This window comes from Balaenoptera borealis (assembly GCF_965194805.1).
Source record: "Balaenoptera borealis genome assembly, chromosome: 8".
NCBI lineage: Eukaryota > Metazoa > Chordata > Mammalia > Artiodactyla > Balaenopteridae > Balaenoptera > Balaenoptera borealis.
The window spans coordinates 121,720,959-121,736,441 of record NC_138865.1 but is presented as its reverse complement, the minus strand read 5'-3'; the positions used below and the strand labels follow the sequence as shown (position 1 = coordinate 121,736,441).

The 15,483-nt window shown below is 59.1% G+C and overlaps 2 protein-coding genes across 10 annotated transcripts; both read left to right on the top strand.

The window, feature by feature from the left end:
- The first annotated feature begins 3,742 nt into the window (after positions 1-3,742).
- On the top strand, positions 3,743-11,445 carry LCN6 (lipocalin 6). Its single transcript, XM_082400883.1, has 6 exons — positions 3,743-3,985; positions 4,165-4,304; positions 8,715-8,785; positions 9,308-9,418; positions 9,771-9,872; positions 10,181-11,445. The coding sequence occupies exons 1-6, from the start codon at positions 3,896-3,898 to the stop codon at positions 10,225-10,227; spliced, it is 561 nt and encodes a 186-aa protein (XP_082257009.1). The 5' UTR covers positions 3,743-3,895; the 3' UTR covers positions 10,228-11,445.
- Positions 11,446-11,535: 90 nt separating this feature from the next.
- Positions 11,536-14,936, top strand: LCN10 (lipocalin 10). Of its 9 annotated transcripts, XR_014248101.1 has the most exons (6): positions 11,596-12,580; positions 12,929-12,999; positions 13,324-13,431; positions 13,602-13,636; positions 14,405-14,503; positions 14,817-14,928. XR_014248101.1 is itself a non-coding variant. In XM_082404496.1 (5 exons), exons 1-5 carry the CDS (start codon positions 11,575-11,577, stop codon positions 14,608-14,610), a joined length of 591 nt encoding a protein of 196 aa, XP_082260622.1. In that variant the 5' UTR covers positions 11,536-11,574; the 3' UTR covers positions 14,611-14,902. The 9 variants fall into 9 exon arrangements, 5 of the variants coding, with proteins under 5 accessions (XP_082260622.1, XP_082260620.1, XP_082260621.1 ...); XM_082404496.1 differs by lacking the exon at positions 13,602-13,636 and having other exon boundaries at positions 11,536-11,685; positions 12,486-12,580; positions 14,405-14,902; XM_082404494.1 differs by lacking the exon at positions 13,602-13,636 and having other exon boundaries at positions 11,536-11,685; positions 12,441-12,580; positions 14,405-14,902.
- Positions 14,937-15,483: the final 547 nt, after the last annotated feature.

Sequence of the window (15,483 nt, the reverse complement as noted above, 5' to 3'; positions counted from 1 at the left end):
TGGGCTGCTTGGTTCCGTAACACAGAACCCTGCTGGGCGTGGTGCAGAAACAACAGGAGTTTACTTTCTCAGGTTTCTGGAGGCTGGAAGCCTGAGATCAGGGTGCTGAGAGGGCTGGTGTCTGGTGAGACCCCCTTGTTGGCTTGTGGACGGTGGCCTTCCTGCTGCGTCCCCCGCTGGCCTCTTCTCTGCAGACACGCGGAGATAGATCTTTGGTGCCCTTCCCTCTTCTGAGGGCGCTAGCCCTACCGGATCAGGGTCCTACCCTTATGACCTCACTTAAACTTATCACCCCCTAAAAGGCCCTAACGCCAAATTTGGCCACATCGGGCCATGAGGGCTTTAGCACAGGATCTTGGGGGGGGGGGACACAAATCAGAGGGTGATAATGGAGACCAGAGCTTCTACAATGCATCATCAGTAACGTCTAGCACAGAAGTTACTACACATACAAAGAAACAGGAAAATACGACCTATGGTTTAAAAAAAAGAAGTTAATAAAAAGTGATCCTGAGAAGAGCCAGAGTTGGATTTGGAAGATGAAGGTCTAAAGCAGCCTTTACATTCTGAACTTTTACTCTGCTCCACTGTCCCGTCTATTCCCGCGTGGGTACCATTCTGCCATCCATTAATCTAGTCCTTCCTCATAGCTTCTCTTTTATCTATCTATATCTATCTATCTATCTACCTACCTATCTATCATCTATCTACTATCTATCTATAGATCTATCTCTTTGTCTAATAGGGTAAATTTTGGCAAACTGAATTTTCCTGTAAAATTATCCATCTCATTGAGGACTTCAAAGTGATTTGCTTAGAGGTCAGCAAAGCACTTTCTGTTGATGCAACACTTTTTTCTTCTGTCCCAAAGGTCACTTCCCACCCTTTTGTCACTTCTTACTTCATGTATTTATGGTCTCTCCATTTTTTCTTATTCATGTTAGTTAATTCTGTTATTTTTAAAAAGAATACTAATGATTTTGGTAATAATTCTGCAAATTCACAGAAAAATTCTGTTCATTTTTCCAAGGATGAGGACTTTGGTTCATTAATTATATCTGCTGTTCTCTATACTCTATTTATTATTTCCCACTTTTATCATTATTATTTCCTTCCTCGTGACATCCTACGGTTTATCTTGTTCTTTGTCCAGCTCTTAGAGTTGGGAATTTAATGCATTTAGTTTCATTCTTTTATTTTTAATGGTGTGTTTAAGGTTATGATGTTTCCTCTGACCCTGAATTACATGGTATTTTTATTATATTTATTTTAAATAAATCCTGTAATTTCAGTTTGTATTTTTCCTTTCATCCAATAGTATTTGTTAAAATAGAAAGTTAAAAAAAATCTAGTTTTACTGTATTTTGTTATGTTTTTGGGGGTTTTTTTGGCCGTGCTGCACGGCATGTGGGATCTTAGTTCCCCGACCAGGGATCAAACCCACATGCCCTGCATTGGAAGCACAGAGTCTTAACCCCGGGACTGCCAGGGAAGTCCCAGTTTTATTGTGTTTTGGTCAGAGAACGTTGTTTGTAATATTTCTACTTTGTGGAACTCATCGATGCTTTCTTTGTGACCAATCAATTTTGTGCATGTTTTACTCTCTGTTATCAAGAGTACAATTATATATTAAACCCTCAAGACCTGTCCTAGATTTTTTAGAGCTTCTTTATCCTCACCTGCAGTGGGTCCATTAGCCCTGCCTTTGTTGAAGTGGTGTGTGCACATCTGCTGTGAGTGTAATTCTGTTTGCCTTGCCTGGTAGTTTGCTCTTGGAAGTTTGATGCCAGCTTATGTCTCTCACCCTTGAAAATGATTTGATCATTTTGCCTGGAGACCCTGAAGAATTTTTCTTTATCAGTAAAGTCTAATAGTCAAATTGTTTCCTGAACACAATTAGCTCTTACTTAATTCTTTCCTGTTTTTGCTCATTTCTGCTCTTGGTTAATTAAAAAAATTCTTCATTCAAGATGTTCCTTTAATGCCCTTCAAAGCTTCAGCATATTTAATTCCGTTTGGAACGTTATGTTACGGTTTTATTCTGCTTTCCACGCACCCCCCTTTCCCCTCGGTGGGATTTCCATTAGAGGAAGTGTTTTCATTCTTATTTTGATTTCTTCTTCTAGGAGCAAAGTATAAAGACTACTGAAGTCTATTCATTTCCTGCATGGGGCTGGCAGTTTGGGTGACTAACAAGATTCCTAATTCATATGCATCTGCTAATGTGAGTGCAGAAAATTCTCTTTAATGAATGGCATTTTGGGTACCGGGTTGTGTGTGTGCGTGTGTGTGTGTGAAGTTTGGTTCTCTTTCGTCTTGAAGGGTCTTTGTTTGTGTATTTAAATTTTATTTATTTATTTATTTATTTATGGCTGCATTGGGTCTTCGTTGCTGCACGCGGGCTTTCTCTAGTTGCGGCAAGCGGGGGCTACCCTTCGTCCTGGTGCGCGGGCTTCTCATTGCGGTGGCTTCTCTTGTTGCGGAGCACGGGCTCCAGATGTGCGGGCTTCAGTAGTTGTGGCATGCAGGCTCAGTAGTTATGGCTCGCGGGCTCTAGAGCGCAGGCTCAGTAGTTGTGGTGCACAGGCTTAGTTGCTCCATGGCATGTGGTATCTTCCTGGACCAGGGCCCGAACCTGTGTCCCCTGCATTGGCAGGCGGATTCTTAACCTCTGTGCCACCAGGGAAGTCCTTGAAGGGTCTTATGTTTACAGGAGTTTTTTTAACTCCTGCTACCCAGTGAGGAAAGGCACCCTTGCCCTTTCTAGCACTCCTCCCTCCCAGAAGTGACGCTTTTCTGAAGCTTCCTCCTGAGTCCGGTGCTGCCCTATGGTCCCGTCCTGGCAGCTGCTCCGTGTCCATCGGAGTTTTGCAGTCAGAGTGGCTTTCCTCTCCTGGGAAGGCCCGGCAGGACAGATGGCTTCATCTGCCCTCACCTTCCAAACCCTGCCTGTCCTGTGTCCGCAGCACCCCTGGAAGCCAACCAGCAGAGGGGTCTGGGAGCTGTGGCGTGCAGGGTCCCCCACCCCGGCAAGGCATCTTCCCAGTTACTTCCGCCTGGGTTTCGGGGCCTCAGACAGATCCTGCCGAGCCCCCTGCCCTTCACGCCCAGGCAGGGTCTCCGATGACCCAGGGCGGGCAGCCCAGGCCCAGGGAGAGCTCCCATGCGGCCTTGGGGGCCTGGCCAGGGTCATGGTGAGTAGGGGCAGGAGGCAGCAGGGTGAGGCTGCCCAGAGAGTGGGCAGGTCCGGACGGGCGGGCGGCGGGCGGAAGGAACAGGGCATTCCGCTGGGTGTTGCCATGACGGGGCAGGAGCCCGTGCCCGCACAGCAGGAGGGTGGCTGGGCAGGGAGGAGGTGGGAACTTTCCAAAAAACCGCGCGGGGACTTTTCGTACTTTTAAGGATGAAAACAAAAGATACGCAAAGCTGCAGCTTCTGGAGGGGCTGCTTGTTCTTGCCCCTCTCCTCAGACATGACCTTGGCCTGGGTTCAAGGGCAGGGTCCCTGGCCCGCCCAGACTGAGCCAGAGACTGTTGGCTCCCGGGAGGGGCGGGGGAGGGGATGGTGCCGCTGAGGGCTGGATGCTCCTTCTGGAACCTTCCAAGTGAGAGAAGCGGGGATGGCGCGAAGGTGTCTACGTAGGAGGGGCTTCGCACACGCTCCCCAGGGCCCACTGCCCACTCTCTGGCGCGTCTGGAGGATTAATTCCCCCGCCCCCCGCACCACCCAGTACTTTTGCCACCTTGCTAGAAGAGAGGCCAGGATGGTGCCCCGGCGGTTAGCGGCCGCCCACAGCAGTGCATTCAGAGCCATATAAACAGGCTTCCAGGGGCTGGAGGGCTCGCTCACCCTTGGGCCCCCGCGCAGGTGTGCTGGTGTGCAGAGCTCTGAGAGGATGAGGGGTGTGCTGCTCGCCGCCCTTCTGGCTTTGGTCTTAGTGCCCAGGGCCCGGGCCGCGTGGCTGGGGAGGCTGGACCCTCGGCAGGTGACAGCCCTCTTGTGCCAGCACATGCCTTGGGGCCGCACAGCCTCTGGGCTCCCCCAGTGCCAGCCCAGACCACGGGGGCTGTGGGTGGATGGGCTGACCTGCGTCAGGGCCCCCAGATCAAGAGGATGGGCCAGGGCTGGAGGGACAGGCCCCCTCACCCGCTCCTCCTCCGTCAGCTCCTGGGGTCCTGGTACATTCTCGCCGTGGCCTCGGGGGAGAAGGACTTTGTGGTGGAGAAGGCCACAAAGAACATCGAGGGGGTCGTGGTGACCCTCACGCCAGAGAACACCCTGAAGATGCTGTCCTCCCGGCACAGGTGCGTGGGGCTGGGGTCTGGACGGCGGGCCCCGCCCTCACCTCCCTCCGCGCTGGGCTCTGCTCTGAGCGCCACCCTCTGCCTGGCGTCTGGGGTCTGCATCCCTGGACTCCCGGCTGGGGCGCCCCTGGGTGGGACTCACGCCTTCTCCACCGGGGCCGGGCACAGCTTCTGACCGCCCCGCCTGCTGTTCCAGGCCCTTGGTTAGCTTGGCAGGGTCTCTGGTCAGTGGGAGAGGCCTCTTCTTTGCTTAAGGCCCTTCTGAGCTGCTACTTAAGGTGGGTCCGTGCATCTGTGGCTTCGAGGCCCTGGTTCTCTCGGAAAATGAATCCCCAGAAGACGTGGTCACTGAGGTCATTTATCAGACAGGACTTGTGGTGTCAGGCTGAGCCTTGGCTGATTTGGGCCAGTGGAGCAGACCCCACGCACACCTTGGGGGAAGGGATGCTGGAAGGAGGGGTCGTGCTGCTGGGGGACCTTGCTGCCTGGGACACCTGGGGGGAGCCAGGCAGGGGGCGGGGGCATGGCGTGCTGGGGGAGGTGTCGTTCTAGCGCCCCCACCTTTCACGTGGGGAAGGCCAGGCAGTCACCAGCTGGTGGTGCACCACGGGCATTTCCACCCTGTATCTGGAGCCACCGCGCGGCCTGAGAGGAGAACTCTCTCCCCTGCTCCCCGAGGCGCCCTCACGCCCTTCAGGAGATGGCGGGGCTGCCGTCCACCTGGGCCGGCCTGGCCGAGGACGAGCAAGGACAGAGGAGGTCTGTGCTGGGGTGGGGGCCCCTCTGTGTTGGGTGGACATGGGGTCACACGTGGCGTGGGTGGCAGCCCCAAAGCCACATGGCTCGGTGAGTCCTGATGAGGCTGGTGGGAAAACAGGCCTCTGGAGAGCCCTGGGCCCTGTGCAACAGCCGTGGACGGGGAGAGGACCACGGCGATCGCGGGGGAGGGGGGTCTCCGACACTCTTTCTGGCATCTGCTTGTGGTAGTGGCTGGTGAGTGGCCTTGCTCTGAGCCCTGTCAAGGTGCCTCTGCCTGAGGACCTCGGCCAGACCCTCTACAGGACTCACACTCAGACCAGGGCTTACAGGACAGGCAAGCAGCCGTTTCATTTTGTCATTTAACGTGAACTTCATTTGCCAGATTTTGAACAGGAAACACATTTGCGTGTTTCAAAAAATCAGAGTGCCCTGGGAATTCCCTGGCGGTCCAGTGGTTGGCACTCGGTGCTTTCACTGCCGAGGGCATGGGTTCGATCCCTGGTTGGGGAACTAAGATTTTGTAAGCCGCGTGGCACAGCCAAAAGAAAACTCAGAATCCCCAGGGGTGGAAAGCAGGGGTCCTTCCTCCCCCACCTCAGCCAGTGGCCCCCTCCCCACAGGTGGCCCACGGTTTTGATCTGCTGCAGCTCCTCAGGGACGTGCAGGCCCACGCACGTCATTTAAACACGAGGGCCGAATGCTGTTCTGTGTCAGTCCCTGGGGTCTCTGCCCTCTTTTTTTTTTTTTTTTAATAAATTTATTTATTTCATTTATTTTATTTTTGGCTGCGTTGGGTCTTCGTTGCAGTGCACGGGCTTCTTATTGTGGTGTCTTCTCTTGCTGCAGAGCATGGGCTCTAGGCGCGCGGGCTTCAGTAGTTGTGGCACGCGGCCTCCGTCGTTGTGGCTCGTGGGCTCTAGAGCGCAGGCTCAGTAGTTGTGGCGCACGGGCTTAGTTGCTCCGCGGCATGTGGGATCTTCCCGGACCAGGGCTCGAACCCATGTCCCCTGCATTGGCAGGCGGATTTTTAACCACTGCGTCACCAGGCAATCTGCCCTCTTTTGAAACATTTAAAATTTTATTCTCTTTTGTCTTTATTAAAATTTTAAAAGACTGTGGTAAAATAAACATAACATAAAATTTACCATTTTAAGTGTACAGTTCAGGGGCATTAAGTCCATTCACATCGTTGTGCAACCATCACCACATCCATCTCCAGGACTTTTTTTTTTTTTTTTTTTAATTAATTTATTTATTTTTGGCTGCGTCAGGTCTTTGTTGCGGCACGCGGGACTCTTCGTTGAGGCATGTGGGCTTAGTTGCCCTGCGGCATGTGGGATCTTAGTTCCCCGACCAGGGATCGAACCCGCGTCCCCTGCATTGGGAGGTAGATTCTTAACCAGTGGGCCACCAGGGAAGTCCCTCCAGGACCTTCTCATCTTCCTAAACTGAAGCTCTGTCCCCACTAAATACTCACTCCTCCTCCCCTCCCCCAGCCCCAGGCCCTACCATCTACTTCCTGTGGATTTGACTTTTCTAGGGCCTCACCTGGGGGAGTCCTACATTTGTCTTGCATCTGACTTATTTCATGAAACATAACGGACTCCAGGTTCATCCAGTTTGCAGCCTGTGTCGGAATTTCCTTCTTTTTTAAGGCTGAGTAATATTCCGTTGTATGGATGGACCACATCCTGTTCCCGTTCATCTGTCAGTGGACACTTGGGCTGCTTCCAGCTTTTGGCTATTGTGAATAACATGGCTGTAAACACGGGTGTGCAAATATCTCTTTGAGATCCTGCTTTCAACTCTTTTGGGGACACACCCAGGTGTGGGATTGTTGGGTCATATGGTGACTCTATGTGACATTTTTTGAGGAACTATTTTTTATAGCTGGGTAATGCTCTACCGGGCTGTCTTCCAGGGCTCTGCTGATGGGCAGACAGTGGTCTCCAGTCTTTTGCAACTGGAAACACACTTTGGGGCGTGGACCCTGGTGAACTGGCCTCAGAGGGATAAATCCCTAGGAGCCGAAGTGCATCTGTCCTTCTGGAGAGGTTGCTCCATGTCACATGAGGCGGGTCCCCCGAGGTGGTGCCAGCACCCGGCGTTTGCTCCCTCTGTGCTCTGATAGGCGACAAACTGCCCCACGTTAGTTTTTGCTTCTTCCTCTGATCACAAGGGAGTGAGACATCTCGGTACCTGTTCCTTCTGTGTTTCCTTCCCAGCCCAACGTCTGTTCATATCTTTTGCATATTTTTCCCTCGGGTGGGTTATTATTGACTTGCAAGAACCCTTAAGTATTAGGGATTTTAGCCATGTTTGCGATAAAGTTAGATGCAAATATATTTCCCAGTTGGTCATTTTTCTTATACCACCGAGGAGTTGTTGATAGGAAGGGCTCTTTTAGTTTTTGTGCAGGTGTAAACGCCTGGCTTCTTTCAGGGCTTCTGGGTTTTGTGTTCAGAAGCCTTTCTGTCTCCCTGGAGCTGAGAGGGCCTCTGACCTCTGACCTGCTCGGGCCTGAGCCTGGGGATGCGCGAGCCGTGACCCTCGCTGGAGGGCCCAGTTGCCCAGCTCCACTCACCCAGTGGTCCCTCTTCCTCCACTGACTGAGATGCTACTTTGTCTCGCGCTAACCTCCTCTGCGTTTTGCTTTATTTTCGGGCTTTCTGTTCTGTTCCTTTGATTTGTCTGTTTCTGTGCCAAGTCCCACTGTTTTCCCTCTCAGGGCCCCACAATACGCCTTGTCAGTTTACTGGCTTGTTTTTGCTGGTTACACGTCCTTTCAGGCTTTTCCTCGCTATTCCTGTGTCCTGCACGGAACTGGGCCATGAGCTGATCTTGCTGCGCTTTCAGAAGTGGGTCTGCTCGTTCTACAGACTGGCGGCTTAGGGAATTTGGTCCCTTTTGGTGTTGAGTCTCTCATCCAAAACTGCAGACCTGGGGCTTCCCTGGTGGCGCAGTAGTTAAGAATCCGCCTGCCAATGCAGGGGACACGGGTTCGAGTCCTGGTCCGGGAAGAGCCCACATGCCTCAGAGCAACTAAGCCCGTGCGCCACAACTACTGAGCCTGCGCTCTAGAGCCCGCGAGCCACAACTACGGAGCCCGTGCGCCACAACTACTGAAGCCCGCACGCCTAGAGCCCGTGCTCTGCAACAAGAGAAGCCAGCGCAATGAGAAGCCCGCGCACCACGACGAAGAGTAGCCCCCGCTTGACGCAACTAGAGAAAGCCCGCACGTAGCAACGATAGACCCAACCCAGCCAAAAATTTAAAGAATTAATTAATTAATTAATTAACAACAACAACAACAAAAACAAAACAAAACAAAACTGCAGACCCCCTGTTTGTCTCATGCTCCTTTTGTGCCCTCAGCAGCAATACAAAACTTCTAAGTTTTCTCCGTGCGGATCTGGCAGAGCGGGTCTCTGGGGAGGTGACGGAGCAGATTCGCATTCTGCAGGTCCCAAGCCGGCCCGTTTCCCTGACGGGTTCGCTTTGGTCAAGAGCAGGGTTTCTGGGTAACCTGGGCCCCCGAGGGGGAGGCAGAATCCCCTCTGCAGCCACGCTGGCCCCTGGCCGGGTCTGGGTGGCCAGACCTCTTGCCCTGCACACAGACCCTGGGTGATGACAGACCCCCTTCTTTCCCAGGCTGGAGAGGTGCCACCTGCATGCTGTGGAACTGGTGAAGCAAACCTCCGGATGGCTGTTCGGGAATCCCGGTAAGGATGACGGCCGCGGTGGTCCTTCCGGGCAGCGTGGGCGGCTCCATCTCCCTGACCGTCCTCGGGGCCGGGTTCTGCCCCTGGCAGCCCTGGGCCGCCTGCCCCTGCAGGCAGGGTCAGCACGCAGGAAGGGAAGGGGAGGGGGCGACGCCACCCCAGGCTTCAGTGGCGCTCTCCCCCGGGAAGTGAAAGGTCCTCATTTTGTGAGAGGTTTGGTGCCAGTCCTGAGGGCCGAGGACTCGACTGTGTCAGGCAGGCTCAGCTGGGACCCCAGGCCTCCCACTGTAGTGCGCGCGGGTGGGGCGGCTGGCACTCTTGCCCCGTGGGGACAGGATCGTGGGAGGGCGCCCCAGGAGGAGCTGGGACTCGCCTGCTGTCCATCAGCCACTGCAAACCTCTGTGTGCCGGAGCCGGGTGGGGGTCAGGGACCGGGGGGACAGAGCTGGGCGGCTCTCGGCCTGCTGGTGGGGGGGGGCCCCCATGAGGTCTGACCCCACCCCGGCGGCACCTGTCTCCCAGCCCTGGGTGTGCTGGAGTACCGGGTGCTGGGCACCAACTTCAGGGACTACGCCATAGTGCTCACGCAGCTGGAGCTCCAGGACGAGGCCTTCAGCACCGTGGAGCTGTACAGTGAGTGCGGCCGCGGGCGTGGTGGCCTCCCTGCCGGGATGGGCCTCCGTCCTCCCAGGGTCCCAGCCTTGAAAGAGCCCAGCGGGCTGGCGGCCGCTCTGCTCCTCACTCATCCCTGCATGAAATCCCCACCGGGGCCCCGAGCCTTCCTTCCCTGTCGCCCCCTCCCCACACTTGTCCTCTGTGGGAGACGTGACCCTGCCTGGAGGGAGGGACGGGGTGGGAGCTGCACGTGGTAAAGGGCCTTGGGGTCAGAAGAGCGCAGGGTCCCAGGTGTCTGTCTGATTCCTGCTGCGGACCCCCTGCCCGCCCCCGTCCCCCAGCCCGGCTCTCGGGGGCACCTCCCCTGCAGGCCGGACGGAGCTGGCCAGCCAGGAGGCCATGGGCCTCTTCACCAAGTGGAGCAGGAGCCTGGGCTTCCGGTCCCAGCAGCAGGCCAAGCTGCAGAAGGACCGTGAGTGTCGCCGTGCCTGACGCCACCGTGCGCTGAGGGGCACGGACCGTGGGGCCATTGGCTGGCTTCTGCTGCGCTGGGGGACCCTCCAGGCCTCAGGGAGTCAGGCAGGGCTCGGGGGTCTTCAAGGAGTCACCTAGTCCCCGCCCAAAGTCAGAACTGGGGGGACGGCCCCCGTCTGGGGGGTGGGGGGCTGTGTGCAGGGGCCGGCAGGGCCCCGGGTGCTCTGCGGCCACAGTCTGTCCCAGGTGCCCGGCTGGGCAGGGAGCCCCGCCCCGTCCTCACGACTGTCTCGCTTTCTCCCCCAGTCACCTGTGCACACAAGGTCTTCCAGGTAAGCGGCCTTCCCGAGTGAGCGTCCCTGAGCTCCTGTGTGGTGGGAGGAGTTTGGGGGCCCTGGGGGCCCCTCCATCCCAGTGGCTCTACCCCCGCCGTGCAGGGCTGGGGGCTTGGGGGAGCTGCTGCCTCTCCGGGCGAGCCCGGGGTCCCCCAGTGTTCCTCTTGGTTTCCAGTGAATGCTGCAGCCCCCAGGGGACCGGAGGAGGCTGGCCAGACGCCACCCTCCCTGCTCAGCCTCCCGGGTGCTGGGCTTTGGGCCGGCTGCTCCCAGGGGCTCTCGATGCAGATTCAAATAAAGCGGTTCCACAAACCTGTGCCATGCCTCTCGCCTGTGTCCAAGCAGGGCCCTGGGCTGAGAGCAGACAGAAGAGCCGACAGGGAGCTGCCTCCTCGGGGCCGGGGGGCTGCAGAGAGAGGAGGATGGGCGGGGTGGGCTTGTCAAGGGCTGAGCACAGAGCACAGAGCCAGCCTGGGGACGTGAGTGCAGGCCTGCCGCCCCGTCCCTCCCCAGGGTCCCTCTGGCCCGGAGGTGGGAGCTGGGCTGGAGGCAGCTGCTCCTCCCGCAGGGCTCACGACGGCCCCGGGCAGGCAGGAGGCTGGTCCGCTCAATTTGGAGGAAGACCCTGTGATCTGGATGAAGTGTGGGCAGGGCGCTGGGCTGGGATGCCCAGGGTGTGAAAGATTGGCTTTTCCTGGCTGGAGCTCTCGGATGGGGGGGCGGGGGAGCAGGGACCCCAGAGGGCTCGAGCCTGTCGGTCCTCCTGTGTCCTGGAGTCCTGGCAGAGCACAAGCCGTCAGGGGAGGTGGGCTGGGAGCAGGGTGGGGACTGCCTTTCACTTGAGGTGAGGTCAGGTGCACACAGGCTGCCACACTCTTCACACACACGCACGTGCACATATGCAAGCACGTCAGTACCTGCTAAGGGCATCGAGAAGGCAGCCCCCGCGTCAGCGCCGGCACCATCTGAGCCCCGTCTTCACGTCCTTCACTTTCGTCCCTGTGAAGTGACTCAATGACACGTTCCGACCTTTGCCTCTGTCCCCGGGGGGCTAGGACAGGAGGCCCAGGAGCCTCCCTGCCAGGTGCAATGGCTCCAGGGGACGTGTGGTGACCGGAAGCCCAGGAGGTGACCTCGGGAACATCATGGTCTCCATCTTTCGGGCATCCTGGGGCAGCAGCTGTGCCGCTCCGAGGGCCGAGGGTAGGGCTGGCCCTCCGTGCGGGGAGGGAGGGCCCCAAGCTCCCCAAGCCATTGGCCCACCAGGCTGGCTCGCGGCTGCAGGCTGGCTGGACACCCACGAAGGGCTGGTGGCCTGCGACATTTAAGCGCGGCGTCCGGCGGGCGGCTGTGGGGAGGGCCAGGATGGGGCCAGGCTGGCTGTTGCCCGTGCTGGTCCTGGTGCTGGAGCTGCCTGGGGGGTCCCTGGCGCAGAAGCAGCTCCCCAGGGAGTCTCAAAACCTCAACTGGGTCAAGGTGAGTCTCGTGCCCCCAGCCCACTGGCCGGGCGCCGGGGCCAGGGAGGGCAGGGGCAGCAGGAAGAGGAGTCCCTGGAAATCTTCGCAGAGCCACCGGAATCCGCTGGACGGGCTTTCAGGGGGCTCTGGCACAGGCTTCTGTTGGCCCCGTGGGGCAGCCGATGGCCTCTTTTGGGGACAGGCTGGGGCTTCAAAACTCAGCTGACGGCCGTGGGCCACAAGCCAGGAGCCCCGAGGAGGGGCCGTAGCAAAGGCCCCCAGACAGGCGCGGCCTGAGGTGGCCCGGAGGTGCCAGGTGGGCAGAGGGGAGGCAGCACGAGCAGGACACGTCCTGGAATAATGAGGCTGCTGGCCGGGTGGAAGGTTCCTGTGGGGGCGGCCACGGGCACAGGCTGAGCAGACTGGGGGGCGTCTGGGAGGGGCTTTGCTGCAGGGAGAGCAGTGGGACGGGGTGCAGGGGCCAGCTGGGAGGGAAGGGGCCCCCACGAGGCCCACGTGGGCAGGAAGCTCTGACAGCCGGTGCCCAGGGCCCTGCCTGGTGCTGCCTCGGACCCTAGAGCAGCCGGACATCCGCATCCTCAGCCTGGGATGGCAGCGAGGGCCCCAAGGCAGGGGCCGTGCCAGCCTGTGGGTGCTGGACGTGCCCTGGGCCTCAGGCTAGGGTCACCTGTCCTGTGGGTTCTCTGGGACCTGGGGTGGGGGCCGAACCCGTGTGGCAGCCCAGACCCCGTGCCCCCAGCACCCTCTCCGCAGTTTTCAGGGTTCTGGTACATCCTTGCCATCGCCTCTGACACCCAGGGGTTGTTGCCGGCCAGAGACAAGAGAAAGCTGGGGGCATCTGTAGTGAAGGTTCACAAAATGGGCCAGCTGAAGGTGGTCCTCGTCTTTAACCGGTGAGTGGACCAGGGCAGGGGTCCCAGCACATCCTTTGCAGACCCCTGAGCCCAGGGAGGGGAAAGGGAGCCGGGGGGTGGGGGCGGGGACCAGGCCCGTGGGTCAGTCTGGAAATCCCACAAGGACTGTCCCCGAAACCCCAATACCCATCACTCTCTGCCCCTAAAACTCAAATGGCTGCTTTTGGGAGAGGCTCCCGCAGTCCACCAGGGGCTCAGTGGGCAGAGGGTGTTTGGAGTATTTCCTCTGAGCTGTGGGACCGGCCCGGGTCCACGCTGGAAAGTCCCAGGGCAGCAGAGCCCAGAAGGGGCTCCCTGGCCCCGAGCTCACAGCCCACCTCCCCCCAGGTCACAAGGGTGCCAGGCACACTCGCTGATCCTGCGGAAAGACAGGAAGAGGGCTGTGTTCAGGAACACCTGTGCGTAACCGCCGGGCCCTCGGGAGAGCAGGGGGAGGGGTGGCCAGGGCTTCCTGGCCACCGGGACCCAGGGTTGGGCTACCGACCGCACTGGCCCCGGCTGTCCTCCCCCGAGAACATGGGCCGGTGGGGATGAACGCCCAGGACACGCAGTCAGGCCACCGTGGCCCAGAGCCGACGTGGCAGGCGTGTGCCCGGGGGCCTGGGTGGAGGGGACTCTGCGGCCCTTCCAGACGCCCCCGCCGTGCAGGCGGACGGGGTCAGGGGGTCGGGGCCCACCGTCCAGGCGCGAGCAGGCGACTCCGTGCTTCTCTTCCCGTCCAGTGAAGGGGGTGGCGGGCTTCCACGTGCTGACCACTGACTACAGCGACAGCGTGGTCTACCTGCGCCTGCGCCGGGCGGGCCAGACCACCAACACCCTGCTGCTCCTCAGTGAGTCCAGCGGCCTGGCGTGCGGGGCAGAGGGTGGGGGCCGGGCGGGAGCCGTGACGGACACCCAGACCAGTGGCCACACGACGGGCACTCACCCCTCAGTCCAGGGTGCCAGCCTGTGGGGTCTGGTGGTTTGCAGACGGCCGCCTTCTCGCTGTGTCCTCGCACAGGGTTTGAGGCGGTGCTCTGGTCTCGTCCTCTTCTCGTAAGGGCACCAATTCCATCATGAGGGCCCCACGCTCACGACCTCAGCTACCCCGATCACCTCCCAAGGCCTCCTATGACCACCCCGTTGGGGACTCAACACGTGAATTTGGGGGACACACACACGTAGCCCACAGTGGTCGGTCACGGCCCGTGGGGTGCGGCCTGGCAGGAGGGGTGAAGTGGGGAGGTAGGGCTGGCCAACGATGCGAGCAGAGGGAGGGAGGGAGGGAGGGTGGGCAGAGCGCGGGACCCTTTGCGTGGAGACCATGCGGGAGGGTCTGGGAGGTACCCCCAGGGGCAAGTGGGGAGGCCATTGCAGAGGGGGGTCAGAAAGCCAGAGGCCGGGAGGGGGCGGGCTGTCCATGTGGATGCAGAGGCCCCCAGGCTGACAGCAGGATCGCGGGGCAGGAGGTGAACCAGGAAGAGGTTCTGCCCCGGGTTGGGTGGGTGGTACACAGAGGGCGGGAGGGGGTCCTGGGGCGTTTCCATCGGGGTGGGCCCGTCCAGGGATGCAGCGAGAGGGGCAGCGGCCAGACTGGCCAGAAGGAACTAGAGGGCCCTGCGTGGTGACCCTGTGTGGTGACCCCACCTCCCAAGGCTCTCTGGGGACCCGCCCTGGCTGACGCTTCCTGTCACCCAACAGTAGCCGCCTGCCCCTGAGCGCACGCACCTTCCTTGTCTGTCCCGAAGCCTGGGGGCGTTCCCGTGCTGGGGGGCAGGTGCAACCTCGCACGGCTGATGCCACGACTCTGCTTCCCCACCGCAGGCAGACAGAGCACGGCCAGCTTCCTGAGTATGAGAAAGTTCATAGACGTGTGTGAGGCTTTGGAGCTCACCCGCAGTGTGACAGTTCTCCCGAAAGATGGTAAAGTGCGGCCGCAAGCGCTCGGGCTCGGGCAGCACCGCTCCCGGCCCCATGCCCGTCCCGCTGGGGCGCTGACTCCCGTGGGGGACGGAGAGGTGGAGCGGTGACAAGGGCACTTGTTAAAGATCTGAAGCCACCGTGAAGGCACGGCCACGTGTGCGAGCCCGCGGCACCCAGAGTACAAATGCTGCCTTGGCCAGGTCTCTGCCGTGTGGCTGGGGGCCGGGGCTGCACGGCTTTGCCCTCTGCGGTGCCCGAGGCCCCCGGGAGAGCCAGCCCTCCACCCCCTCACTGCCTCTTTCCTCTCCCGCAGCTTCCTGTGCACACACCATCCTGCCATGAGAGAGAGCTGCCACCCACCTGCTCTTCCCTTTGAGGCTCGACTTGTGGTCCACCTAGACCGCAGGAGTGTTGTTCCAAATTGCAGGCCTTCACATCCAACTGGTTGTTGAGAGGGGTTTGGGGACCCCAGGCCTCTGATGGTGTGGAACCCGGGGCCCGTGGCTGTAGCCCAGCAGGGTCCTTTACGATCACTGAGGGATGGGGTGAGGGGCACATGCTGACCAGGCGGGGGGTGCGAAGCCAGGCCCCTTCAGCCTGTGTCCTCTGGATTACGCGGCAAAAAAGATGCGGCTGGGCCTTTTCTGCTGCAAAATAGACCACAGGTCCCGTGTAATGTGCCACGTGCTTTCTCTGCAGTGAGTCTCTGCCACCATCCTCCGCGTCCCGTGACACCCTACACTGTCTCAGGAAGCCGTGCACGTATACACACCACATGCATGTCGCGGGCATCGTGCTGGCTGCTGGGGAGAGAGCAGTGGGCCCACGGGCAGCCGTGGTTCTCTCTTTAGGAGAGGCGGACGCGGACTCAGGCACCCAAGCACACAGTCACAGACCCTCAGGAATACGTCCAGAGGTGCCAAGTGCACCACGGCGGGCCTGGCTCATTCCAGGTCGGGAGGAGGGGTCAGGGAGGGCTT